The 27594-nt window shown below is 49.1% G+C and overlaps 1 protein-coding gene across 2 annotated transcripts; it reads right to left on the reverse strand.

Annotated features, from left to right (window-relative positions):
* Positions 1-7785: 7785 nt before the first annotated feature.
* TMEM130 (transmembrane protein 130) lies at positions 7786-27102 on the reverse strand. Of its 2 annotated transcripts, none has more exons than XM_079120951.1 (8): positions 26751-27102; positions 20809-21114; positions 18350-18509; positions 13673-13839; positions 12897-12981; positions 11492-11694; positions 9527-9639; positions 7786-9180 (listed from the first exon to the last, which is right to left on the reverse strand). In XM_079120951.1, the coding sequence occupies exons 1-8, from the start codon at positions 26833-26835 to the stop codon at positions 8992-8994; spliced, it is 1308 nt and encodes a 435-aa protein (XP_078977077.1). In that variant the 5' UTR covers positions 26836-27102; the 3' UTR covers positions 7786-8991. The 2 variants fall into 2 exon arrangements, with proteins under 2 accessions (XP_078977077.1, XP_078977078.1); XM_079120952.1 differs by having other exon boundaries at positions 7786-9144; positions 26751-26998.
* Positions 27103-27594: the final 492 nt, after the last annotated feature.

A 27594-nucleotide genomic window follows, 5' to 3' on the forward strand; every position in this document is an offset into this window, starting at 1 on the left:
AGTTTGTGTCCGTGTCCTCTATTCTGTACCATTGATCTACCTGTCTATTTTGGTGCCAATACCATGTCGTTTTTGTTACTATTGCTTTGTAGTATAGTTGAAGTTCTGGTATTGCGATACCCCCTGTTTCATTCTTCCTGCTAAAGATTGCTTTAGCTATTCTGGGTTTCTTATTCTTCCAGATGAATTTCATGATTGCTTGCTCTATTTCTGTAAGGTACGTCATTGGGATTTTAATTGGAATTACATCGAATCTGTATAGCACTTTTGGTAGTATGGCCATTTTGACAATATTAATTCTGCCTATCCAAGAACATGGGAGATCTTTCCATCTTCTAAGGTCTTCCTCAATTTCTTTCTTCAATGTTTTGTAATTTTCATTGTAGAGATCGTTTACCTCTTTGGTTAGATTGATTCCCAAGTATTTTATTTTTTTTGAGGCTATTGCAAATGGGGTTGTTTTCCTCATTTCCCTTTCAGATGTTTCATCGCTTGCGTATAAAAATGCTTTAGATTTATGCGTGTTGATTTTATAGCCTGCTCTTTTGCTGAATTCATTGATGAGGTCTAGAAGTTTTCTGGAGGAGTTTTTTGGATCCTCTAAATATAGAATCATGTCATCAGCAGATAGTGACAGCTTAAGTTCCTCTTTTCCTATTTGTATCCCTTTAATTTCTTTAGTCTGCCTAATTGCTCTGGCTAGAGTTTCGAGGACAATGTTGAATAGAAGTGGTGAAAGAGGACATCCCTGTCTTGTTCCCGTTTTTAAAGGGAATGGTTTCAGTTTTTCTCCATTAAGAATGATGTGGGCCATGGGCTTAGCATAAATAGCCTTTACAATGTTCAGGTATGTTCCTACTATCCCTATTTTTTCTAGTTTTTTGAGCATTCTTCGTCCCTTTTTGAATTGGACTCTTCGTCTTTTAGTTGTGGGATTGTCCAAATCCACTCTTTATATCCATGGTGTAATGCAAAGAAACTGAAGTTCAGACAGATGGACCTGCCCACTGTCACCGAGTCAGGCTACAATTCAGATCTCCACCCTCTCACCCCACTCCCCACCTCAGCTGTAAGTAGATGATTTTGTAGTTGGGGCTGTTGGCTCATGCTGGCCTGTGGATGCCTTGGAAAAGCTACAGGATGAGAAAAAGAAGCAGAACAAAAGGGGACTTTTTTTAAAAATTTATTTATTTATTTATTTATTTTTGTAGTGCAAAGCATTGAACCCAGAGCCTCGCACATGCTAGGCAAGTGCTCTGCCACGGAGCTACATCCCCTGCCAAGAGATCTCTTCTTCTTGGAAAACCTCCCAAGGACCAGAGTCCCCAAAATGCCTGTTCTGGAAGGGACAGAATATTCTGCAAGCTGATTGCCAGGTTGACTGTCTTGCCTTTGTGAATGTGAGTATGCATGTGTATGTGGCGTGTACATGAGTGTTCATGCACGTGAAGAGGTGTGTGCACACGTCTGCAGGTACTGCAGCTGCCAGGATTGGCAATCTTCTCCATGGTGGACTTGGACGAGGCTGGGCCGGAGATTGCAGGAAGCGTTACTGGGCAGAGGCTGCCACCTGCTGGACACACTGGGCACTGCAGGCAGGTAGAGGTCAGTGGAACCCCAGAGCCTGTTCTCCTGGATCCTTCGAAGCCCCCAGAAGGGTTCTTTCCTCTTTCCCGCAGAAAATAGTGCCCCCACACCCCCTAGTCCCCCAATGTGCCTCTCTAGGAAACAGTTACAAGGACTTAAGAACCTTGGAACTATGATCCCCCTAAGTCAGGTCAAGCCAGCTGAGAGTAACATTTCAAAGAGCATAGACTATAAAATAATAGGATGCCAAAGAAACCAATTATACTGAAATACAGCCATCAAAACAGTCATAGCAATATTTTGTAATCCTTTAAATAGAATCCAGAAGCAGGTCCGGTAACAACCATAATTTCAAAACCATGATCAACGTAAATGATATTGTTGAAAGACCCACAGCATTGGAACACGTTGTAGAAAATACCTGTGATTCTGTTGATCACAAAGTCACAGATACTATACTCACAGCACTGTCATCTGAGGGCCTCAATTTGTGATAGAAAAACACACCACAATTCCATTAAAAGTTCATAGCGATGAATATGTCATTTCTCCCATCCCAGTTTGTGAATTCTCTCCAAGGATCCACACCCGAGGCTAAGAGCTCGTGGCCCAGACCCTGCGTGGTGGCCCCAGCACCTCCTTGGCCCCTTGCTTAGGAGCCAAGCCGGTCACAGCCTGGTGTGTTCCTTCAGCACAGCCGCACTGTCTCCCACGTCCACACTCTGACCTGCCCTCAATGCAGAGCACAGAGGCAGCACCTGGAGGTCAGCCCAGCAGCCTTCAGCTCTGAGGACAGATGAGCCCCAGGACTGGCTTCTGAGAACCCATCATGGAGACACGTAGCTCCTCCAGACAGATGATGGTGCCTCTCTCCAGGATACAGGCGGGGAGGCCACTGTGTCCTAATACCTGGACATCACCACCTAACCCAGACCTTGTCCTTCTGGGCTATCTAAGAATACACCAAGTCCCTTCCTTAGATTCTTTTCTTCCCCAAATTCCAGACATTATGAGGTTACAACGTATGTTTCAGGGAGTAGCACTCCTTCCCTGTTAGTACTATTTAATGAGCACCTACTATGTGCTTTGGTATCATCCTAGGTGCTGGAAATAGAAGTAGTGAACAAAGAAGGCAGAGTTCTCTCCTTTTTGGAGTTTATAGTCTAGGGCAAAGGCAGATCGAGTAAGCAAGTGAAATTAATAGAACGTTAGCAGGTGAGAAACGGTATGCGGGGGGCAGGTGGAACAGGGAGGCGAGGAGAGCAGGGTTGACCTCAGAGTAGGGAATGTGTGAAGGAGGGGAGGGGAGCGCCGTGCATGTCTAGGAAGAGCATCCCACCCAGGGAATGGTGCAGAGGTGAGGTCAGCCAAGCCACGGGGCAGGCTGTGCAGGGTTTTGGGGGCCACAGGAAGATGGCTTTACTCTAAGATACAAGGTTTGGGGCAAAGGAGGATATGGTTCTGGTGCAGCCTCTTTTTTATTAAAAGAATTTAAATTGACATATAATTGAACATATTTGTGGGATACAATGTGATATTTCAATTCCTACCCCACGTGCAGTCATCAGATCAGGGTGACTGGCATTTCCAGCAGCGCATAGATTTTTTGTTTCCTTGTTGTGAGAGCATTCGAACCCTCTCTTCGCCAGGCGCAGTGGTGCACGCCCATAATCCCAGCGGCTTGGGAGGCTGAGGCAGGAGGATGGCAAGTTCAAAGCCAGCAACTTAGCGACTTAGCGAGGCCCTAAGCAACTCAGCGAGACCCTGTCTCTACATAAAGCATAAAAAAGGGCTGGGGATGTGCCAGTGGTGAAGTGCCCCTGGGTTCAATCCCCAGTACAAAAAAAAAAAAAGGGGAATGGAGAAGCAGAGAGAGAGGAGAGGACAGAAGGGGGCGCAGGGATACGAGGGAGCCGGCCAGTTCCTCCCTCACTGAGGCCCACGTCAGTGTCTCAGGTGCCACCATCTGAGGCCCCAGGGCCAAGGATCCCGCTCAGGTGTGTCTCCTCCCTCCCCCACCCACGTTCCCTTAGACAGCAGCTGGCAGGCACCGCCCCCTCCCCTGGGCAGTGAGCTCAAGGCAGGGCGCAGTCCAGGGCAGGTCTCTTGAGATGACACCCACAGGGCGAGGTGAGAGAATTCCACTTCTGGCTCGAAGTCCCCCTTCTTCCTCCCCAGACCCTCCCAAGGCGACAGCCAGGGGCTGGAAACGCTGAGGCCTTGGGTTGGGTTTCTGCCTCTGTTTCCCTCCCTCCTTCTCTGGGGACAAGCGATGGACAGAGGGAGCTCCTGATGGTCTGACCAGGATCCACTGTCATCTCCTGCTGCCCCGAGCCTGGTCCCTATGGCTGTGGAGCTCAAAGCAACTAAGCTGGAAGGACCCTTGGGGTCCAACCCTTGTCTTCTCCAGGAAGACACCAAGACCCCTGGCGTGCAGCTGGTTCCTGGCAGGATTCGAATCTGGGGCTCCTGAAACCCCATCTTGCTACAGTCAGTGCCCATTCTCAGGGCACAAAGCAAGGGCGATGTGATGCAGACCGGCCAGGACAGAGGTTAGAGGAGCCAGAACTTTCAGGCAAGCGTCTTGTGCTACATGAAGAAGACCCTGGGCCAAAAGAAGACTGGCACACGCCTGTCATCCCAGTGGCTGGGGAGGCTGAGGCAGGAGGATCCCAAGTTCAAAGCAACTCAGTGAGACCCTGTCTCTAAATAAAATACAAAATAGGGCTGGGGGTATGGCTCAGTGGTTGAGTGCCCCCAGGTTCAATCACCAGTACCAAAAAATAAATAAATAAATAAACCATAAAATAAAATAAAAATAAAAACCCAATGATGTTGAAGCTGAGAAAGGTCCAGGTGACTTTACTGATTCATAGTGGTACATTAGTGGGACACAAGTGGGACAAGGGACAGTCCTCCATTCTCAGGGGCTACTCCCACTCATGTCAAGCTCTTTAGAGTGTCCCTGAGTTCAATCCCTGGTACCCCCCAAGCCCACCCCAAAAAAACCCTCTTCCACTTAGGTTGAAATATACAATGTGTTGTTCTTAAGGACACTCACCTTACTGAGCAAAGGAACCCCAGAACTTAGTACACACCACCTACCTCCCCATCTCTGGAAACCAAAACAAATGCAGTTTTGAGAACAGACTTGGGACAGGACAAGGGGCAATTGGCCCCTGATGGAAAGATGGAGGATCCATTCCTGAGGGAGGGGCAGCGGTGGCAGGGGTGAGGGGAGATGTGGCTGGATTCTGGGTTTAATTTGAAGAATTCCCTGTCGGATAGCTAGGGAATGTGCAAGATGCCAAAACTGACACAAGAAAGCATGTTCGTTTCCTGTGGCTGCAGGAACAAAGTACCTTAAGCCGGGTGGCTTGTAACAGAAATGTATTGTCGCTCAGCTCAGGGGCTGGAAATGAGATCCAGGAGACAGTGGAGGGTCTGAAGCACATGGCCGGTGGTTCTGCCAGTCCTTAGCACCCCTTGGCTTGCAGATGCACCCCTCCAATCTCTGTCTCCATGGTTACCCTGCATCATTCCAGTCTGTCTCTATGGTTACATAGCTGTCCTCCCTACACATGAACCTGTAGCCGAACACATTTCTCTCTTAAGGACTCTGATCATTGAAGTCGGGGCCCACCCTCATCTGGAATGTGCTCTTCCCTACCAGGTCATATACACAGATTCCAGGTGGACATGAATTTGGCAGGGACACGATTCAATTCAGACCAGGTGAGTTTGTCCACATTTTCATGGAAATGCACTTGAATTACTTCAGGCTTAAAACCTGGGAACTCTCCCCAGATGCCCCATCCTGTCCAGGGGGCGGGGAGGGGTCTCTACTGAGCCCTTGCTTGCAAGGCTTCCTAAAGGAAAGATGATTTTTTTTTTTTTTTTTCAGGGATTGAACTCAGGGGGTGCTTAACCACTAAGCCACATCCCTTTTTATTTTTTATTTTGATACAGGGTCTCGCTAAGTTGTCAAGGGCCTGGCTAAGTTGCTGAGGCTGGCTTTCAACTTGCAGTCCTCCTGCCTCAGCCTCCTGAGTCACTGGGATTAGAGGTGTGCCCATATACCGGGCAGAAAATATGATTTTTATCACTGTGGGCAAAATTATACCAGTTGGGGCTGGGCACATAGCTCAGCGTAGGGCACAGGGTTACCATGTCCAATGTCCTGTTTCCACACCCAGCATTGAAGAAAAAAAAAAAAAGAAATCAGTGGATTCTCTCTTGATGCCACTTGGTCTTGGGAACTCAGTCTCTCTCATCAGTGATAAATTCGGTCCCCCCTGGGACTGCAGGGTGGAGGGAACGGATGCTACAGTCCCTCCTGTCATCCAGGCTTGGGTGTGGGGTGTGTCCTGCTTATAAGGACATGGGGGGAGGTGCTGATGTGCTGGACAGAGGCTGGCAAGAAACCTGCAAGACCAGAGGCCAGGGCTGTTCATTAAATATGCACTGGACTCCCCATGATGCCCCACTCTGAGCTGTATCTGTGAAGCTCCCACCTGCAACCTGCCCCCTCCCAGAGAAAAGCCCACAGACAGCATAACAGGTCGGGAGCGCCCTGAAAGACCTGTCTGGCCCAGGGCAGGGAGGAATCTTCGACGTACAGCTCGGCCTGCCTAGACAAGGAGACCGCCCTCTAGGGCAAGTCAAATACCTTCCTACTGAATCATGTCACAGATGCAAGCAGGTTAGGTTGGCCAAGGGACCTTTCTGTCGATGGTTTTCAGGTCTTTTCTACATTTTACGCCCGTGGTTCTCTCTTGCTAACCTTTCGGGTGATTGATAATTTGTCTAAAAATTTTTTAAACTCCTGTGTGATTTTGTGCAGAGAGGTAGTAACCTCCTTTTCAGCATGAACAGCTCCCCTTAAATTCCTGAGTGGAGTTCATACTCTCTTATTCCAGGTTCTCAGAAATAGGTACAGGGGTGCAGAGGAGCTATGTATTGTGGTAGAAGGGAATTGTTTTGAGGTGACACCTGGCTCTTGTCTATTATAGACACTAAAATAAGTCAAGGCAAGAAGATTCCCCACACACACATCTCCTCTCAGAGATGTCCCTTTCTCCTCTCACCAGTTATCCAAGGCAAAAGGGTTCCCTGCCAAGCTCCGGCTCCTTCCTACTCAAAACCCTAGCATGGTGGACCCCTGCATGGGGCTCAGGGGAAGGGTGGCATGGCAGCATCTGCTTTAAATACCTATGATGCTGCCGGACCTGGTGGCACACACCTGTAATCTCAGCAGCTCCGGAAGTTGAGGCAGGAGGATGCCGAGTTCAAAGCCAGCCTCAGCAACTTAGCAAGGCCCTGAAGAACTCAGCGAGACCCTGCCTCTAAATAAAATATAAAAAGGGATGGGATACAGCTCAGTGGTTAGTCACCCTAGGGCTCAATCACTAGTACCAAAAATTAATTAATTAATTAATTTAATTTAATTTAAAAAAAACAATGATGTTGAAGCTGGGAAAGTTCCAGGTGACTTTGCTGATTCATAGTGGTACACTAGTGGGACTCAAATGGGACAAGGGACAGTCCTCCATTCTCAGGGGCCACTCCCACCCATGTCAAGCTCTTCGGAGCTTGGGGCACACGTGCTGGGTGGGAGAGATGAGGCAACTGGGAGAAAGTTCCAAACCTCCTACAGAAGGAGCAAAGCTGGGCAAATATCTAGACTCAGATCTTTGTAGCTCCATGCACGGCCCTAGGAATAGCAGCATCAGCAGCACCCACTGACTTATCGTAAATGTAGAACCCCAAGTCCCACCCGGACCTCTTTAATGCAATTGCCGTTGAACAAGAGCTCCTACAATTAACTGTGAACATTACAACTGAGAGCCTCACAGAGACCAGAGGTTCTCCCGCTCGACCATGCACTGCAGTCCCGGGGTTTGTGAAAAGAGGGGGCTGCTCCCCTCCGCAGCTCCTGATTCAGTGTGCAGTGGTAGCCAAAGATCTGCATCTCCAGCAACTTCCCAGAGGTGGCCTGCCTTCCCACCTAGACTCTAGTGTCCACCTGGGATCTCAGACTGGACTATGTGACCCGAGGACATGGAACCCACCTCCAGGGACCCTCATGAGCTCGTCGTTGCCTGTCACCACAGGATGTCCTGCCGGATCTGAGTACTGCTCTTGCCACTTGCAAGACCCCAACATCCACGCATGAAAAAGAGATTCGGCCACACTGAGTGTGCTTGGCGATATTCAGAGCACTTAAGCTTTATTTGGTGATGATGGCAGTGTTTCATGGGAATGACCTGCACGATAGTATGAACGATACTTTCGGCACAAAGTCTGAGAGCAAACAGTCACAGCAACAGAGCCCCGCCCCCACAGTCCTACCTGTCCCTCCCCAACAGGTGCAGGCTGCCCCTGGCACCTGGACGTTTGCACCTGGGCCTGATCCTCATCTCCCTGGGCACCTGCTCTGCCTCCCCCAGGTCACTAAGCTGGAGGGGAGGAGAGGGGCTGTAACCCTCCCCCTTCTTCCTTCTCAAGGTCACCTTCGGAGCAGCTGGACAGGCCAGGGGCACTCTCTCCATGCACATACTGGGAACCCAAGTCCCCACTGGCTCAATCTCTCCTTTTGCTGCAGGGTTTTCCTTGATGGACATTGAACTTATGGTTTTCAATAAAAGAAGGTGAATTTGTAAAGCATTCAGTACTCAGGAAGTGCTCTTCCTTCCCCTACCCAGCCCCTACCAAGCAAGTCGGGGTAAGGTGGCCTCACAATGGGACCACAGAGCTGCAGAGACATAGCACAGAGGGAGAGGCCAGACCCAGGTGCTCTAAGGGCTGAGTGGGGGAGTTCAAATTTCACCTGAGTTCTAGTTCTAGTTCTAATTCAGGTGCATCCCAGCAACGGAACTAACAAATAGAGAGCAAGTTATCTGGGATGCCCATGAGACTCGCAGATTTCCTTGTGTGCGTGCTGCTCTCTGTGATGGTACCCATCTGTGATCTTTCACTGTGTATCCTAAACCACCTGAGACCTCCTTCCTAGCTCTCTGGCATCAGCAGGGCAGCCCTGGGGAGGGAAGAATGATCTCCTAAAAGAAGGTAGATGTACCAATATGAGAGGAATGGGTGAGTGGTAGCCAGATCCACCCAGGAGAGTCCCAAGGGAACATGCCAAGTGTCAGAGTCCTGCTTAGCAGAGGGTAGGCAGGGCGACTGGGGCTTACAGCAGTATCTGGACCATACATGGGAGGGTGGCTGGTGGCTGGGGGTGACTGAGAGGGGCTTGCGGCAGTAGCTGGACTATACAGATGGGATGGCTGGCCTGGGCAAACTGTCCTCACACATAAACTCCTCCTGCTTTGTGGCACACACCACCCCCCTTGAGGTTCCCAGTTGGCAGTCGGTTAACGCAGAGTCGGGATAGGCAGGGGGCGCTCACACAGTGTAAGTTTTGACAGACTTGTAGAGGGGCGGGAGCAGCCCGTTGTTCTCTCGGACAATTTCCAGGTACTCAGATGGTGTCTCCAGCAAGAAAGGCCCACAGCACATCTGGCAGCAGCACCTGACCCCAGAGGGCGGCTCCGGGTTCTTGTCAGACATGGGGGAAAAGTCAAAATCAGCCACCTATGGTGAACAAAACCCCACGGGTCAATCACCACCCACTGGGAGTCCCCAAGTGGCCTTAAAAGCTCAGCAGCCTAGTCGCAGAGTGCACAGAAATACTTGTGGGCACTCCACATACTATGCAAAGGGTGAGCACAGAAGAGGGCAAGTCAGAAGGGACACCAACTCACCAATGCTGCCCAATCTATAGAAGCCTCTTTGGCACATCATCCCAAACCCGAGGACCTTGGGGCACATCATCCCAAACCCCAAACTCCAGGTATCCTGCCCTGCTCCCCAGGCCCACCCCAGAAATCCTCCCCAGGTAGGGCCCAGTAGCCCAGCTTCTAACCTACTGAGCACCCACCTCCACCATGTCCTTCTGCTGAGTGGCATTCCGCAGGGTCATGTACATGATGAAGGCCAGCATCACAGTGATAAGTGTGGCACATGGGAATGCAAAGACAGCTGGCTGGATGCCTGGGAGTGAGAGAGCAGAAGTTATGGGACTGGGTTGCTGCTGCTGAAATGGTTCTCTCGCTGTGGGGGAGAGGACTTGACCTCCAACAGTGACCTTACACACATGCATCCCAACTAGTGACTTGACCAAAAAAAAAAAAAGAAGAAGAAGAATTAAGTGGAAATTTTTAAATATGCCCACAAGTTATTCAGGTAACTTATGAGAAGGTAACAGAGATCCCCCATTCTTTGAGTGTGGGCTGGACTTGGTGACTGGCTCCTAGTGCACAGCCAAAGACAGCGTGACAGCATTTGACTCCCAAGTCTGAGCCATGAAAGGCATCACCACTTCCTCTTTGCTCTCCTGGGTGATTTGTTTGGGAGAAGGGGCGCCATGTTGTGGGGAACCCCAAGCAGCATTGTGACCCCGCTACAACTTCTACTCTGGAACTACTGGGTTTACCCACTGAATCTGTTGCTAGGAAGCAGAATCATGGAGTAGAAAGAACCCCATGTCTGCAGAGGTGGTCCTGGGTTTCATGCCTGACTCTGCCCAGGACACTTGACACTAATGTTGATCTGTGAGGTGGCCACAGTGAGAATGTGCCTGGCACACAGTAGGCCATCAGGAATTGTGGGTTCCCTCTCACTCTTCCCTCACCCTCTGCCATGAGGCTCTGTTTTCCAGGAATAAATGGGGCGATTACCTGTACCGCCATCTTCTCCACAGAACTCGGAGTTCCGGACACTCAGTGCCCAGAGGGGACTGCAGGCAGCAGGGCTCGGGGCACCCAGTGAGGCCCACAAGTCAGCCAGGGCCTGGAGTAGAGCACTACCTCTTCTCAGGGACTCAAGGGAGACTAGGGAGATTGGAGCAGGCAGTGACAGTGTCAATACACCTACAAGGCCAGCCTTGGGGACAGGCATAGCTGGCAGGGTTTGGAATGAGCTCAGAAGCCCTGAGACAAACTCTGACCCCAAAGAAGAGCCCTGGAGCAAGAGTCCGAACACCTGTGCTCAGGTTCATGCTGAGCTCCAGTCTGGTTGCCTCCCTGTGCCTTAGTTTTCCCCACTGAAGATAGAACCAGGTGGGGCATCTGGGAGGCTATCCCTGAGGGTCCTAGAATCCTACTTCCTCCTCTATGTAAGGATGCACTTTCCTGGGGTCCGAGAATTCTCAACCACACTTGGCACTCTCTGAGTCGCCCATCCTCCCTGGAAGACACCACAGCCCTGAGCGCTGGGCAGAGTCACCATTGGATGCTGATTTCAGTGATGGCAACAGCACCGGGGTGGGGTGGGAGCGAAGGAGGGAACACTGGGATGTGGTGGCCCATTAGTGCAGGAGTGTTCGTGTCGGGGACGCGTGGTTGGTAACGTGTGCGAGGGCTGCGGACGATGGCGGTGATGAGAGTGGGCATTGGGTGATCCTGGATGGCACAGTCTTGGTCCTGGTCCAGGGGCTGGGGGTGAAGCACCACCCAGTCTGGGGTTCACAGGAGTGGGGGGGACAGAGATGCCCGAGGCAATCTGGTGGGAATACCGATGGGGTTGTTCCTGCCATGATAGTGGCGCTGGAAGAACTGTTAGGAGCCTGCGGTGATGGTGGCAGATGGCTTGGTTTGTTTAGTGGTGCTGGTGTTGATGGTGGTGCCGGTGGGTGGAGGGGTGTGGTACTGAGAGGACAGAGTTGGCTGCTGATGGTTTTGGCAGAGCGGTGGTGCTGGTATTGGCCGTGTTGGTCAATGACTGTGGGGCGGGTGGGGGCGACCGTGGCAAGGTTGGCTCGTAGGAGCACATGGGTGATGGTGGCAGGGTTGGCAGGATTTTGCTGCCTATGTGGCGCTGCCGCGGGAGACGAGGCGTCACTTACTGGAGGGCCACACCTGGATCCTGTGGTACTGATGTGTCTTGCTGATGACATTCTCAGCCCGGATGCTGAAGCAGTAGTCCCCGGGGTCGCGGAAGGTGTGGGTCAGGTTGTAAGCGGTGCTGGCCACAGACACAGGGTGGCACTCTCCTTCCTCCAGAGGGAGGCACTCGGGCTTGAGCCGCCAGCACAGGGTCAGAGGCGGGCTGCAAGGGAACGGGACAGGTCTTCAGATGTGGATCAGCAAGGAAGGAGCACAGACCCAGTCCAGGGAAAGCCAGGTGCACGTGGACTTCAATGTCCTTTCCAGGACAGGATGCCAAGCCATCCTGGTCCCAGCATCGCATATTCCAGACCAGGGGACACAATGAGGCAGAAGCCAAGGACCACGGCCCCAAGGGGATTCAGACAGCTTGGGGCTGAGACCGGCACAGAATGCTAAACGAGGCAGAATGGGGCTCCGGCGGCCCGGGGAGCGTGCTACAGAAGCACAGGGAGAGCACGATATTCTGAACTAGGAAGTCAGGGGAGGCTTCCTGGAGGAGGTGCTATGTAAGCAGGATCTAAGGCATAAGCAGGCCTTTGACAGGTTAGCAAGGGTGGGACTAGTCCAATTCATCTGCACAGCACAGTCTCAGACTATGTTCTCTAGTGAGAACGCAGGTCTATCTGAGGAATGTCAAATGAATGTCCCCAACTCACACACGGAGGCCCCAAGGAAAGCACACTGAGCCCCTCAAAGATCAGGGCTGCCCAGTGACTCTGGAGACTGAGACAGGCGGATCACAAGTTTGAGACCAGCCTCAGCAACTTAGCAAGGCCCTGTCTCAAAATTTTTTTAAAAAAATGGGGTGTGGGCAGGGGCTAGTTCAGTGGTAAAAGATCCAGTAGTACCAAAAAAAGATCAGGGCTGCCAAATGCCAAACTTCTACTCTCTGTGTACTTTGCTCATTCTGCCTGGCCTGGCATCCCTCTGATATGTCCCAGTGCTTTGAGGGTCCTGACTACCGACCTCTGCAGCTCTCTCCATCCCAGCAGCCCTAGGGAAGGCACCTTGGTGAACACACACCCAACATCTCCGCCTCTCCTCACTTTCTAAAACCTCACCTTGTTCTGCTCTTGCCAAGAGTGCTGCTGGGGTCCCCCTGTCATGAGTGGGCTTGCTGACGACACATCACTGGGATGATCTGCTTCCGTTTCTAGACCCCCTTGCCCGCTGCTGCACACAGAACCCCTGGAAGTAGTGGCTCTCTAATCCACTCTCCCACCAGCTTCTAGAACAGTGCCTGATGCAAAGCAGATTCTGCCCACATCTGCCAGTTGGTGTAAGATCCCTGAGGCTCAGGAGCCTCCATCAAAGTGTAAAAGGGTCACAGGGCACTTGCAGTGCACTCTAGGATTCACTCACCTCCCCAGGAAGTTCAAGGTCACTGTCATCTTTTGGAAGGTCTGGATTATGGTGGGCCCCAAAACCTGGATGCCTCGAAGGGTTTCTATAAGGAAAGAGGACCCATTAGACTCGGTGGCTGAGGACTGCGGTCGGGGGGCTCCCAGACCCAGAGCTGAGTGCCACCACCCTCTCCTCTCCTCTATGTCCCAAGGGAGGGTCACAGGTCTGTCCAGGGCCCCTCTCCGTCAGCTATAGGTGCTGAAGCCAGCTCAGAGAGAGGAATTTAGAGAAGCAGGCAGAGCCAGCTCTCCTACTCACTTGCTACCAAATTGTCACCTGTGCCATGGGAAAAACACCACCCAGAACCAAGAAATCTTCCACAGATGCACAAAACCAGGGGTGGATGGGCTTGGGTAGTCCCTTCCCGTGTGGCAGACAGAGGCCTCCCACCTGTCAAGGTGACCCTTGACTGGAGGTCGGTGTGATTGGGGAACAAGGAGCAGAAAGGATCATCCAACTCTCAGCAGATGTGTGGTCATACCCGGGCTCTGGGCAGACCTGGGCTCAAATCCAGCTGTGCCACTGAGCAGCCGTGGGACCCCCCAAACGTGGCGTGGCATGCCCTCTCCCAAGCGAGGACCCATGGAGACTGCTCAGAGGATGTGGGGCATGAGAAGGCGGGATGTGCACCTGAGCCCAGGCCAGCAACCGCCCGGGCCTCTGTGATCAGGAAGGCAGTGGCATCCAGGGCTCCTCAGGGAGCTAGACACTCAGCCTGCACAGCGGGGACCCACCCTGTAGCTTCAGCGAGGCAGAGAAGTCGCCCGTCTTCTGCACAATGCCAGTGGTGGCGTCTGGTTCTGCCTGCTCCCACTCAGCCACCACCTTGAGCTTCACAGTGAAGGTTCCAATAATCGAATAGTTATAATAGACCACAGCGTCTTCAGTCACCATCTGGGTCCTGTAAGGTGACAGGGAGGAGAGAGGAAGAAGGTGGCAGGTCATTTCCCCTTCCCGTAACTCAGAAGAGATGTGGCTACTAATGGATACTGGGCATCATAGCGGCTGCCCCTTACCCCACCCCTGCTCCAGCCGGCCAGGGCTTGAGGTCAGCTGGCCCATTTCACAGATAAAGAAACTGAGGCCAGGGAGGGAAGGAGAGGTCCCACCTCACTTCCATTCCTCTGTGTAGGGCTCTGATGGGGATGAAAGGTTGTGTGTCCTCCAAGAGATAAACTGGGACAGGACTCCTGGCCTCATGTTGCATAGGGGCAGTTGGTGGGGCCTCAGAACTTCCACCCACCACCCACACGAAACCTTCACCAATGAAACCCCAACCAGAAGCCCCGACTCCCGACATCCAACTGCAGATGCCTCTTCCTGCCTAGGGCCAGGAAACCCACCTTCTAAGTTTCACCCCTGAGTATCATGTTGGCAGTTGGTTCCAGCAACTCCTTGTGCTAGTTTACCAAAATCTCGTTGAATGTCCATCTCTGCTCACTCTAATACTTCTTTGATGTCTAATGAGATGATCCCCTCATCTTTCTCCTTTAACATATTAAAATAATGAACTAAAATAATAGAGTTGCTTTTTAGTATTCTAAGTTACTCTTGACTTGAATGCTTCTCAAATTAGGTTATGCAACAGATAACATAACCTTGTGCCAAAGTTATGGGGGTTTTAAATTTTTTTTTTTTTTTTAGTTGTAGATGGACACAATATCTTTATTTTATTTATTTATTTTTAGGTGGTGCTAAGGATAGAACCCAGTGCCTCACACACACTAGGCAAACGCTCTACCACTGAGCTACAGCTACAACCCCCATAGTGAGGTTTTGATTCAAAGAAATACAGATAGAAGCAGGCACAGTGGTGCATGCCTGTAATCCCAGCAACTTGGGAGGCTGAGGCAGGAGGATCGCAAGTTCAAAGACAGCCTCAGCAACTTAGGGAGGCCCTAAGCCACTTAGCAAGAGCCTGTCTCAAAATAAAAAACAAAAGGGGCTGGGGATGTGACTCAGTGGTTAAGCACCCTGGGTTCAATCACTAGTACCAAAGAAAAAAATGAAAAAAGAAATACAGATACATTATGGGGTAGAGTATACACTGTGCATCTGTTTTTGCTATGAAATCTACAGCTTAGAAGGACAGGTGGCTCTTGGGCTGGACGCCTGTAAGGGTCTGAAGACTCTCTCTTCTGAAGATAAAAGGATTTGGTGACAATTTCAGACATGCATGGCTCTTGTGGCCCTGGTGCATTATTACTTTTAAGGGGTGATGTAAGATTAAAATGAAAATGGCATGTAGTTTTCTGTTTTGAGTTGTGTGAGTTTTGTAGACTGAATCGAGATGGTCTCTTTTTGGTTTGTACTCTGGAAGAATTTATATCATAACAGGATATTTACTGGCTCTTTCAAAGCATAAAATAACTTGCCAATAAAATCACCTGGTTTGGTGGTTCTTGGGGACAATTTTTTGCAACTGACTTTTAAGTCATTCTAGTCATTTACATTTTTCTAGGAAGTTGTTCCATTCACTAACATTTTCAAATAGATTAACATGGAGTTTCGAATTAAACAAAGTAATACCTTATACTTAAAAAAAAATAGTATCACTATACCTATAGTGATTGCTACTTTGAAATCCTTGATAGGACTTTAAATTTGTGAGCAAATGCATACTTTCTCATTTGAAGACATTAATAATAGCTTGAGATTTCCACACTTTATTTCCCCTGCCCCATCTCTTGCAAAAAAACAGATTTTGAATGTATTAATTCTGGTTTGCTACTTCTAATTCATCCTTTTTTATTTATTAACTCTTTCATTCTTTTTGTATGTTTTTTTTCCTTCTAAGTCCTTGAGTTGAATGTTTTAATTTTCATTTCTCCTTAATAATAATAATGAAAACACTTAAAACTATGAATTTGCCTCTGTTTACAGCCTTGGAGCAGATACTCTCTCAGGCTTGTATGTACCATGTTCTCCTCCTCATTGTTTTCTAATATCATCTCATCACAGCTTCTTTCAACCTAAAAGGTTTTTGTTGTTGTTGTTGGTAGTGATGGTGCTGAGATCAAAATGGGGCCCTAACATGCTAAGCACATGCTCTCCTACTGAGCTGTACCTTCAATCCCCAAGAATATGTTTTAAAATATTGAATTGGTGGGGTATCTCTGTTTGCCTGGGGATCCTTGGGTCATTCTGGATAGTCTAACAATATGGGTCATTCTGGATAATCTAACAATATGGGTCATTCTGGATAGTCTAACAATATGGGTCATTCTGGATAGTCTTATAATATGATTTAGGGTGGAGGCTTTGGGTCACATAGTATCACTTGACTTGGGGCTTGAGGTCAATGGCATAGGCAGTCAATCATGCCTAGGCATCAGAGCCCTGTTATGAAATGAATTGTGTCCCCTCAAAATTCATATGCTACAGCTCTAACCCCCAGTGCGACTATATCTAGAGATAGGGCCTTTAAAGAGGTAATTATGGTTAAGTGGAATCACAGGGGTGAGACCATAATTCAACAGGAATGGTGTCTTGATGAGAAGAGAGACCAAGGTTTGTGTGCTTAACATGTGCAAAGCCCTGGGTTCAATCACGAGCGTGCACACACATGCATACACACACAATCAAATCTCTCTCCTTCCCTCTCTTTCTCCTTCTCTTCCCTGGCACAGAGGAAAGGCCCTATGAGGACACAGACAGAAGAAGGCTACCTACAAGGCAGGGAAAGAGCCCTCACCAGAACAACCCTCATGGGACCTTAATTTAGGACTTTCAACCTCCAGACTGTGAGAAAAAAAATATTCTTTGTTTAAGAGCCCCAGCCTGTGGTATTTTGTTATAGCAGTTCAGCAGACCAACGTAAATCCCAATAAAAACTCCGAACACAGAGTCTCAGTTGAGCTTCCTGGTTGGTAATACTCTGTGTGCACCATCACACAATAATGCTGGAAGCATCAAAAATGCTGGATGTGCAGAAGTTCTGCACTCATTACTACCCTCGGCTCATTGTAATCTATATCCTTTTACCATCCCAAACCATAACTATGAGTCTAATAGATCATAGTGAAATCTAATATTAAACCATAACTCTGAGTCTAATAGGTCATGTGAAGCTTTCTGGGCAACTATCCAAGCTTTGTGTGGGCTTGGGAACCCTCCATCACCAAAACTGCAATTGGTGTCAGAGGTTGTATTAGTCAGCTTTCTGTTACTGTAGCAAATACGAGAGATGATCAGCTTATAAAGAGAAAAGATGCCTCTTGGCTCACAATTTTGGAGGCTTCAGTCCATGACTGGTTGGCCCCAGTGCTTTGGGCCTGTGGCAGCACAGTACATCATGGTGGGAGCACATGGCAGAAAAGGCCCATGTGCGTCATGGTGGGGCATGAAAGAGAGGAAGGGGCAGGATCCCACAGTCCCCTTCAAGGGCATGCCCCTGATTACCTAAGACTCCCACTAGGCCTCACCTCTTATAGGTTCCACCCCCCATAATAGCACCATTCTAGGAACCTTTGAGGGACATTTTGGACCCAAACTCTAGCAAAGGTGATGATGTTCCTATGGAGGACTGTGCTCCCTCTGGCTGAGCAAGTCAGTGTCAGAAGTGAGGGCAGCCTTGGGGATGGCTCCCTTTAATTTTAGAGTTCACTAACCTCCAGGCTGGTCTACAACTCTTTGTGCATTAAGTTTGTAACAAAAAAAAATTGTTTTTATGAACTTCTGGTCTGTACTGCGATCTGAATATGAAGCTTATACATTCTCTGTTCGGGGATGTTCTGACATTTTAAGTTCTAGAATGTGATTTTCTTTTACATTTTTGTAAATCCACATGCATTGTTTTGTTTTTAGGTCCAAAGTTCTGCTAATAAACAAGCACAATTCTTTTTCATTCAAATCGTGTTATGAAAATCCTCTGCTGCTACCTCAGTCCTCTTTGAAATATCAAAGTCTGAGTATGGAATATCAAAATCTACTGTGTGTGTATGTGTGTGTGTGTGTGTATGTGTGTTTCTCTTTGTCCTCCTCTTTCTGGCTAATCTCCCCAACAGGATCTTCTTTTTTATATATATTTCAATGCTGTAATATTTTAAGAATAAATTTTTAGGGAAGATACTATAGATATGAGCCTTCGAAAAATATATAGAGAAGGCCCTGTTCAGGCTGGGTGCCTTTCAAATTCAAATGGGGAAAAAATCCTACCTCACTTGACCTTCCTTAAGGGCATGCTGGGGACTGATGGCTTCCTCTACTGGGATGCAACAGGCCAAAGGCAGGACCAACAACCAGATCATGGATGTCCCTGGGACCCCAGGCCCGACACAGAGCAGGTGCTCAAGAAAGGTTTGGTGGATGAGTAAGGAGCATTCTGCACAGGTGGAATGGCAGGGCATGCATGAAGGGACCCCGCTACCACCATGCCTTTGGGACATTAAGGGGGATACGAAAGGACATACCCGTCTCCGAAGTCCCAGCTGTAGAGAAAAGAGGCTGTCTTGAAAAAGTTGCTTGGGTCATGAAGAAGGAAGGAGACTTTAAGGACTGTCTTGGTGAGGTAGGAGCTGGGCCAGGGCAGGGAGGTGTTCTGGGCGACGACAAGGTTCCCCACGAGGAACTCTGGGAAAGATGGAGGAAGGGTGAGTCTGTGGAGGGACTGGGAAAGAGGAGACTGGGAGCTTCCTCATGGCTAGCTAGCAAGGCAGCCCCTCTCCCACCTGGACCTTCTGGCTTTCAGAGCTGGACAGGAAGAGGGGACTTCACAGGTCCCTGAACACACAGGCATCCAAGTCATCCCCTGGCCACATGGATACTCACAATCTACCTTACATGTCCCCCTTTCACCAGGACCCTGAACTTCCTGGCAAAAGATGCCCAGGACCAGAAGGAAATGCACAGGCTTTGAAAGAAACTTTGGGGCTGGGGTTGTGGCTCAATGGTAGAGTACTTGCCTAGCATGTGTGAGCACTGGGTTCGATTCTCAGCACCACAAATAAATAAATAAATGAATAAAATAAAGGTCTATCAACATCTGAAAAAATTAAAAATGAAAAAAGGCATGCTTTCTACAACTACGAAAATTTTTTTAAAAAAAGAAACTGCAGAAATAGAGTCAGCTCATCCACAGGTTTAACCAACCGTGGTAAGAAAAAAAAATACTTGAAAAAAAAATGCATCATTACTGAATGTGTAGAGACTTTTTTTTCTTTGCATCATTCTCTAAACAAGACAAACAATTACTTACATAGCATGTACATTGTTGTGGGTATTATAAGTCATCTAGAGATGGTTTAAAGTATATAGGAGGATGTGTGTAGATTGTGTGCAAATACTAATCATATTATATAAAGGACTTGAGCATCCACAGATTCTGGTATCCATGGGGATCCTGGAACAAATCCCCCCAAAGATACTGAAGTGCAAATGCATTTCAAAATGTTAGAGGAACTTAGGAAAAGTTCTATAGATTGTGTCTCCCCACCAAGGTGCTGGGCCCTGAGGTCTCCTTCTCTAAGCAAAGAGAGGAAATCCTTAGTATTTTGTTTTTAGAGGCTTTCTTTTCCACAAATACATATATCTTAGATATAATAAACTTTACAGCTTTTGATTTTTAAAAAAATTTTTTTTAGTTTTCAATGGACCTTTATTTTATTTATTTATATGCAGTGCTGAGAATTGAACACAGTGCCTTACACATGCTAGGCAAGTGCTCTACCACTGAGCTACAACCCCAGCCCCAGATCTTGATTTAAAAAAAAAAAAAAGATCTTTAAATTTAAAGAGACAAAAAAATACTAAATACTAATTTTTTTACCACAAAAAGCAGAAAGTAAGTTATATTCATAGAGTTCATTTGAAAAATTTTCCAAAGCAGAATAAAAAGAGAACCAACTATGTATATCCAAACACAACTGTTGTTGGCATTTTGAAGTACTGCAAAGTATTTATGTGTGGGTGTGTTTAATGGATACATGTATTAAATACAGTTTATTGGATATTAACTCACAATGAAGTTGGGGGAAGGGAAGAATAGAAGTTCAGTAGATCAGACAAAGGGGACTGAAAAGAAGGGAGGGGGTTAGGAATAGGAACTTTCGACCATGGAATGAACCTGACATAACTGTCCTATGTAGATGAATGAATACACCACAGTGAATCTCACTATCATGTACAGCCACAAGACTGGGATCCTAATGTCATGTATAACTAGAAGAACAAATAAAAATAAAAAAGAATGAGAAAGAAAAAAATACAACTTAATGGATTGGTTATACAAGTCTGTGATTTTTTTTTTAATATGTAATTTTACAAGAATGCGAATTTACCCATGAACCTGCAAACTTATTGTAAGGGTCCTTATTTCAATACGTTTGTTTAACTGGTCCCCTAACGGCTGCATACTTGACTTGTTTATATCTTCTTACAGATAATAAGACCACTGCAATGAACACCTTGGTGCATAAGACATTGCCAAATGGAGGCTTATTTCCTGAATATAAATTTATCATTAGATTATAAGCTCCAAAAGAGCAGGAGAGCCAGAACCTCTTAGAGAGAAGAGAGAGAGAGAGAGAGAGAGAGAGAGAGAGAGAGAGAGGTGTGGTGAGAAGAATCAATAACAAATCACAGAACCCAAGACAAGAATAATTTATAACCATTAATATATATTGATTAGCTACTCTCCAAAGGATTGTTTTAATGATACCGTCAGGAGTACTGGAAGTACAGGTACTGGAAGTATCTATTTCAGCATACCCTGCCTGCAGTGGGTATTAATATTTTCTGATCCTTTTTAACTCGACTGACACCAGAGAAGGAAATCCATGGGTAAAATTTGCACTGATGTACTAGTGAGGTTGCATGTTTTTTCTGCTCCAAACATCTGAAGGTAAATTCATATTCCAGGAAAGATCCTCACCTGTGATGGGAAGGACAATAAAGTTCCTGGCCACTGGCTGGCACATCCAGCAGTCGGCGGCAGTGACCCAGACAGAGACAGGGAAGTCCCCGGGCACGTGGCCCACCACGCGGATGGTCGAGCTGAGATCACTCTCCATCTTGCCAGTGAGCACGAGTGGGGTATGGATCCAGTGGAAGCGGTAGAGGTGGGCATCAGTGGGCAGTGCCAGGCTGCCGTTGTCCTTGGCCACCAGGCTGGCAGAGATGGTCACCTCGGCTCCTGTAGTGGTGGGCCCGTTGGTGGTAAGATTCAGTTCATACAGGCCTAGGAGCCAAGAAACAGACAGTTTCAGGGAGGTGGGCAGAGGAACCCCTGAGTTACCTTTGAGAGGGCATCCATCCTAGCAAAGTGGACATCCTCTATTTGCAGGGAATATGTTCCAAGGCTGCCAGTGGACATCAGGGACTGAAAATAGTACCAAACCCCACATATACTTTTTTTCCCCCTATTCATACATACCTATGATAAACTAATTTATAAATTAGGCACAATAAGAGATTAGCACTAGTAACTAATATTAGAGGAGAATTAACCAGGTACAGTAGTGCACGCCTGTAATCTCAGCCACTTGGGAGGCTGAGGCAGGAGGATCACAAGTTTGAGGCCAGCCTGGGCAACTTTGCAAGTCCCAATCTCATGGTGGTGCATGCCTGTAAACCCAGTGGGTCAGGAGGCCGAGGTAGGAGGATTGTGAGTTCAAAGCCAGCCTCAGCAAAGTGGTGAGGCTCTAAGCAACTTGGTGAGACCCAGTCTCTAAATAAAATGTAAAAGAAGGCTGGGGATGTGGCTCAGTGGTTAAGTGCCTCTGGGTTTGATCTCCAGTACCAAAAAAAAAAAATGCACACAAAACAAAAACCCGTCTTCCAATAAAAAAGGAAAGGCACCGTGCCCTTGCGTGCAATCCCCAGTACCACACGCATGCACACATAGAATTTTAACAATATATTTTATTAAAAGTTATATGAATGTAGCCTCTCTTCTCTCAAAATATACTGTCCTTACCTTTCTTGTGATGATGAGAGATGATGCAATACTCATTTGAATATCATCATGACGTAGTATCAGGCTACTATTGATCTGACAATGCATCAGAAGGAGGATTATTGAAAAGTGACAAAGCAGGAGGACTTCAAGGAGCTGAAACCTTGGAAAGTGGAACCAGGGATAAGGGGAACAATTGGAATTTATTTTACAGGAAAAACTGAGGCTTAGGTGGCTCAAATGACTTGCCAGAGGATCCTACAGCTAATTCATTGTCAAATTGGAATTCAAAGCCAGGTCCAACTAACTCCAAATTCCAGGTTTTTTATAGTGTCTTCAAAATTTATTTTTTTCACACCGATAAACAGAATGTGTATGGCTCAGTCCAGCCAGAGCAGATTTATACCTAGAAAATGATTGGCAGTGCTTGTCACTGGAGGGACCAGCAGAGCTGCTCCTCTAGAATAATCACTGCCAAGAAATGCCTGCATTTCCATTCGTTGGACTACGCGTTAAGGTTGAACAAAATTCAGATTTGGAAGACAAAGTTGAGTGAAAGACGTGGGTATTGTCCTGAGTCATTATTCGACATCTGTTTTAGACAGTTGCATGATATTTAATATAAACAGGTAACATATTTAAAGTAAGATTTGTCTCCATTCTAAGAACAAAACATAAGCATAAAGAACATCAGAAATGTCCCATTACCCTACCTCCCAAAAGCTGTTGTCACACTGCTGTCCTCATGTATCTTTTTCATGCATGCAAGTTTTTTTCCACAGTCAGAATCACTCGGCACGCAATTTTGAATTCTTTTTATTTTCACAGGACAGTATATCAAAAGCACGTCCACGGCTATGCTAACAGCAATTTCAAAAATATTTGCACAATAATCCCTCAAGCAGGTTTTATCTTACTTCACACCACCTCACTCTTACAACAGAGCTACTACTGGACATTTGGGTTCGTAATATTGTTCCTGTCATTTGGTTCTTTTTGCAGGTGAGAATTTCTACAGGGCATGATGTCAGAGGGTGTCCAGGGTCGGGGGAGGACTGTGCATCTGGAGGACACATCTGGACATGCAGCGTGCATCAGGCAGAGGAGTGATCTGGAAGGAAAGTGGAGCCCCGCCCTGCTTATTTCACTCGAACTCACCCGCCCAATCAAACTTAGTTCTCCCAGGACTTCAAGTGTCTCCAAATGCTGATAGAGCCAGCAACAGGCCTCCTTCCTGAGCCCTGGGCTCTGGCTGAGCAGGACAGTGGTTACTAACCACTTGTCACTGTGTGAAGTTTAAATTATTCAAATTTGATTGCTTAAATGTAGTTAAAAGGAAGAATTCCATTTCTCAGTCACACCAGTCACATTCCAAGTGCTTACGGGTCATCTGTGGTTACTGGCCACTCTCAGCCCATGTAAACACACAGAATACTTCTATCCTTGGCCAAAGCTCTCTTGGCCAGCACAGGCCTCATCCCTGCAGCCTCCTCATCCCTGCATTCTGTTGGGGTAAGAGGGGCCAGCTATCCCTAGAGAGGATCCCCAGGTCTCCGCCACTCAAACAGCTCCCATCTGGCACATTCCCCTCTTCTCCATGACAGCTCCATCCCATTGCATCCCTGTCTGGATTCTTGCTCCTCCCTGGTCCCTGGCCCCTAGCCTCCAGTACCACCCCAATGACAGTTTTCTGCACAATCTGATCACATGATCACAGACCAGCCTCAGTGTGGGTCCAGATTCACATCTTGTGAATTCACATCAAGTGGCTACAGTCTGCCACTTGAATTGCTTGTACCCGCCCCCTGATGTGCTCTGCCCTTTCTGGCCTCAGGGCTATTTTCACAGGCTGTCCTTGCTGCTAGAATACCCTTCTCCACCTACTTGTCCATGGGTCTCTTCCAGGAAGCCTTCCTGTACCCTTGGGCCCCAGCGCACTCTTGATGGCCCAAGCATAGGTTTCTTCTTCTCCCCCACTGCACTTTGAGAGCAGGGGCCTTGAGAGCAGGGGCCATCTCCATGTCCTCTGTGCACAGCAAAGTACTTGGCACATAGGTGTTCTGCACTGTTGCCACTGAGTGATGAGGGAGACCTGGAGAGTAGGTTTGGCAGAGGGACCAGCCCACCTGGCACCGTCCCCCGGGACTGTTTGTTCATCCAGGTGCTACCAACTGAGCCCCTTTGTGTATGGGCCACCTCTGCAGGTGCTGGGAGGACCCTGAAATGCAGGACACGTGCCTGGCCTGGGGAAGCTCACACCTTTTGGGCTCTCAGCAAAACTGGGAGGTGAGTTTGTCCCAGTCACCCCACAGCAACATTACCTGCCTTCATTCGGGACTTTGGCTTCAACCTCTCCTTTCACCCATGTCCCACATTCCCTTTTCCAAATCTCTTTCCTTCAGGGCCATTTCTTGAATTATAAAGCCACTGGAGTCAAGATGCCAGGGGCTGGTCACTTCCAAGGAAATATCGACACTGAAAAAGGGACCAGTATTGTCTTAACCTCAAAGAGAGAATTCCAAGCATTGTGGTGGAAACTTCTCCAAGCAAATACAGTGTGAATATTGAGGAACCAGAGGTCTTCATGAGTCACCACGATTGCCCAGGACCATCCAGCAAATCTGCACCCCAGGGTTGGGCTCTATGCTCCCTCCCTTTGACTGGGAGGCATCAGGCCCAATTGTGCAGGGGGATGCCTGGCTGGGAGGCTGCCTCCTCCCTTCCTCCTCTGGCTCCTGCCAATCCCCATCTTCTGCCTGAGAAGCACGGGCCAGAGAGAGGCTGACAGGTGGCAGGGACGTTCAGCTGCATGCTAATGGCCATCCTGTGTCTGCAGTGAGATAGGCGCATGTCAGCACACTACGCAGATCCATTGCTATGGGAATGGAATCAGGAGGGCAACGGGCTGGGGCTGGGGCTGGGAGGGGGAAGGGGAGCAGGGAGGGGCCACTGCAGGCACTGCAGAAAACGCTGACCCAGCTTGTGACATCTCCCTCCTGCCCTGCCAAGAGAAGGCTTCCAGGGTGCTTTTCCTCAGGCTGGGTTTTAAAAAGCAGATATTTTCAGCCAGGCTTGATGGTGCACACCTGCGACCCCAGCGACTCAGGAGTCTGAGGCAGGAGGACTGCAAGTTTGAGACCCTTCTCAAAATAAAAAATTAAAAAAGAGCTGGGGGTATAGCTCAGTGAGAGGGTGCCTCTGGGTTCAATCTTCAGCACCAAAAAAAAAAAAAGAAAAAGAAAAAGAAAAAAAAGAGTATTTCAAAACCTGTAGGAGAGGCAACCCTTTCCCTCAGGGCTTTTGAAGGTGTCTGTTAAAGACCTTGTCCAGGGTAGGTGAAGGACACCAAGCCTAGGGTCTGCTGCTTGACCCACCCAAATTCATCTTTTCTGTTTTGGGAGCTCAGGAGACATGAATTAGGACTACAGAGCTGCCAGGAGAGGGGCTTGGAAGCTACACTGGTTCCCAAGTGACCCAGGGCTAAAGGAATTAAAGTGAAAGGGGCAACTTCCCCCAAAGCCTGACCCTGAAAGAAACACCCACCATGTACCCAGGGCCTCCACTTGGGGCGTGTAAATTTTCCCACAACACAGCATGTGGGGCCCCAGAACATTCCAGAAAATGGCTACATCTGCCCTTTAACAGATCACATGTAGACAGCCCAAAACATCTCCCAAAGTCTAACACAACCTATAATTAATTACTGGTCCAGTGCATGAACTTCTGATGCATAGATCCTGGTTACCCAAACCACAGGAAGGGTGGAAAAGGCTTTTGGGCCTCAATTTTTCTCTTATGGGTGGGGAAGAAGGTATGTACCCTAGCTCCAGTCTCAGCCACTGTTCTTTTTGACTATCAAGGACGCAATTGGCCAGCCTGGGAACCACACATATTGCCAACAAATTCACGTTATTTTTGCAATAAAGTTCATTTTATTTTTAAAAATTTTGTCTAATTTCTACACACATATAACCCTAGTGGACAAGAGACTCCATTTCTGTATGAATTTCCAAGGGGAAGCAGGTGATCTGTCCAAGCACAATTTCCACAAAATTCTCCTAATCCACGCCTAAGACGCAGGTTCTTCATTACCTTCTGACTTTTCTTCTACAAATTTGCATTAAATTCCTTCCTCTCCCTACCACTCTTATGGGTGAGGAGTAATGAAAAATCTTGGTATTCCATTTGTGGCCCCCTACTCCCATAGCTGCCCATGTTCCACCTGTCTCTCAGTTCTCCAATCTGGGTCCTTTTATTGTTCCCAAAATGTGGCTGGAAGGTAGGTGCTGGCCTTTGGATGGTTGGCTCGAAGGAACCTGTCAGCTCGGGGTCCATTTTGGAAATCACTTCCAGTTAGGAAATGGCAGACTGGCCTCCTGGGCTCTAAAATTGCATCCCCCCCACCCACAAGCCAACACGAGCAGGGTGAAAACCTCCCCAGATTAAGGCGGCATCTTAAGGTAAAAACGCAGCCTGGTGGGCACACTGTCGAGCTCCCTGGGGTGCTGTTGTGCAAAGGCCGCCCAGGCCCACCCCATCCCACCCTGGCCTCAGAGCGTCGTCCTCTGCTCCCCCACCCCCAGCGGTGCCCAAGGGATGGATGGATGCGCCGGCCACCCCGAGCGATTCTCAGGGCAGGGCGGACTTGAGGGTGGAAGCAAGAACAGAGGGGCACAGGGAGGCCCCTCAAGCGCGGGAGACTTCTGGGGACAGGGGTCAGGGGAGAGAGGAGAGTCGCTGCTCCCTGCCGGCCTCGCCTCCGCGGCGGCCACAGTGGCCTCCAGGGAGGAGGCAGGAGCGCGCAGGGCGCAGACACCACCTCCGCAGCCCAGGCTCCGGTAGCCCGCCCGCCAGGGACTGGCCCGGGCCCCGGGTGGCCTAAGGTTGCGGGGACAGGGACGTCCGGGCCAGCTCCTTACCTGCCGCCACCCTCGCTGGGGCTAAAGGCAGGAGGCAAGCGAGCCAGAGGATGCGACTGAGGCGAGACCAGACCGCAGGGGCCATGGCGAGGCCTGGAGCAGAGGAGCGCGGAGCGGACGTGGAGGGAGCCGGGCTGGAGCTCTGTAGCCGCTGGTCTGGGCGCGCGACGCGGGCTGTGCGGAGAGGTGCGGGCACCGCACTCGCTCGTCCTCGCCTCGGGACGCTGTGTCGCTGCGCGCCGCCGCCCAGTCAGCCGCGCGACCCCGGCCCCCGTCAGCCGGTCCTCCGCGCCGCGCCCCCTCCCCGCGTCCTTCCCCACAGCGGCGCCCCTGCCTCCCCGCGTCCTCGCCCCTCCCCAACTCCGGTCCAGTCGACTCACTGCAACCCTCCCTTCCCGACTCCCCGTCTCCTCCCCGCATCCTCTCCCTCCCTGGGTCCGCGCCCCCGCACTCTGACTCAGCGTCCCCAGAGGCGCGCACAGCGCAGCAAAGCCGCGCGCAGGTCCTGCGGGCCTCTCCAAGAGCCTACCTATTGCACCTTTGGAGATAGTTCTTCAATCAAGAAACGTCGAGAGCCTGTCGTTTGTAAGGCGCTGGGCACAGGCTTGGAACCGCCTCGAGCCCCTCCTGAGAGAGGAACCTGAGCGCACAGACCCTGGGCCGGGTTGGACCTTCTCTGCTCCTATTGCCCAGTGGGGCCCGTGATCCCACCTGGACTCACTATCACTTCGCCTTGCATGGGTCAGACATCGGCCATAAGAGGTGATCGCGACACTCCTTGAGCTTAAGTAGGTGCTTCCATCTGCCATTACAGGGCAGAATGAAATCTCCTAGGAGCCCGCTG

The sequence above is a fragment of the Sciurus vulgaris genome, assembly GCF_902686455.1.
Source record: "Sciurus vulgaris genome assembly, chromosome: 18".
In the NCBI taxonomy this organism is placed as follows: domain Eukaryota; kingdom Metazoa; phylum Chordata; class Mammalia; order Rodentia; family Sciuridae; genus Sciurus; species Sciurus vulgaris.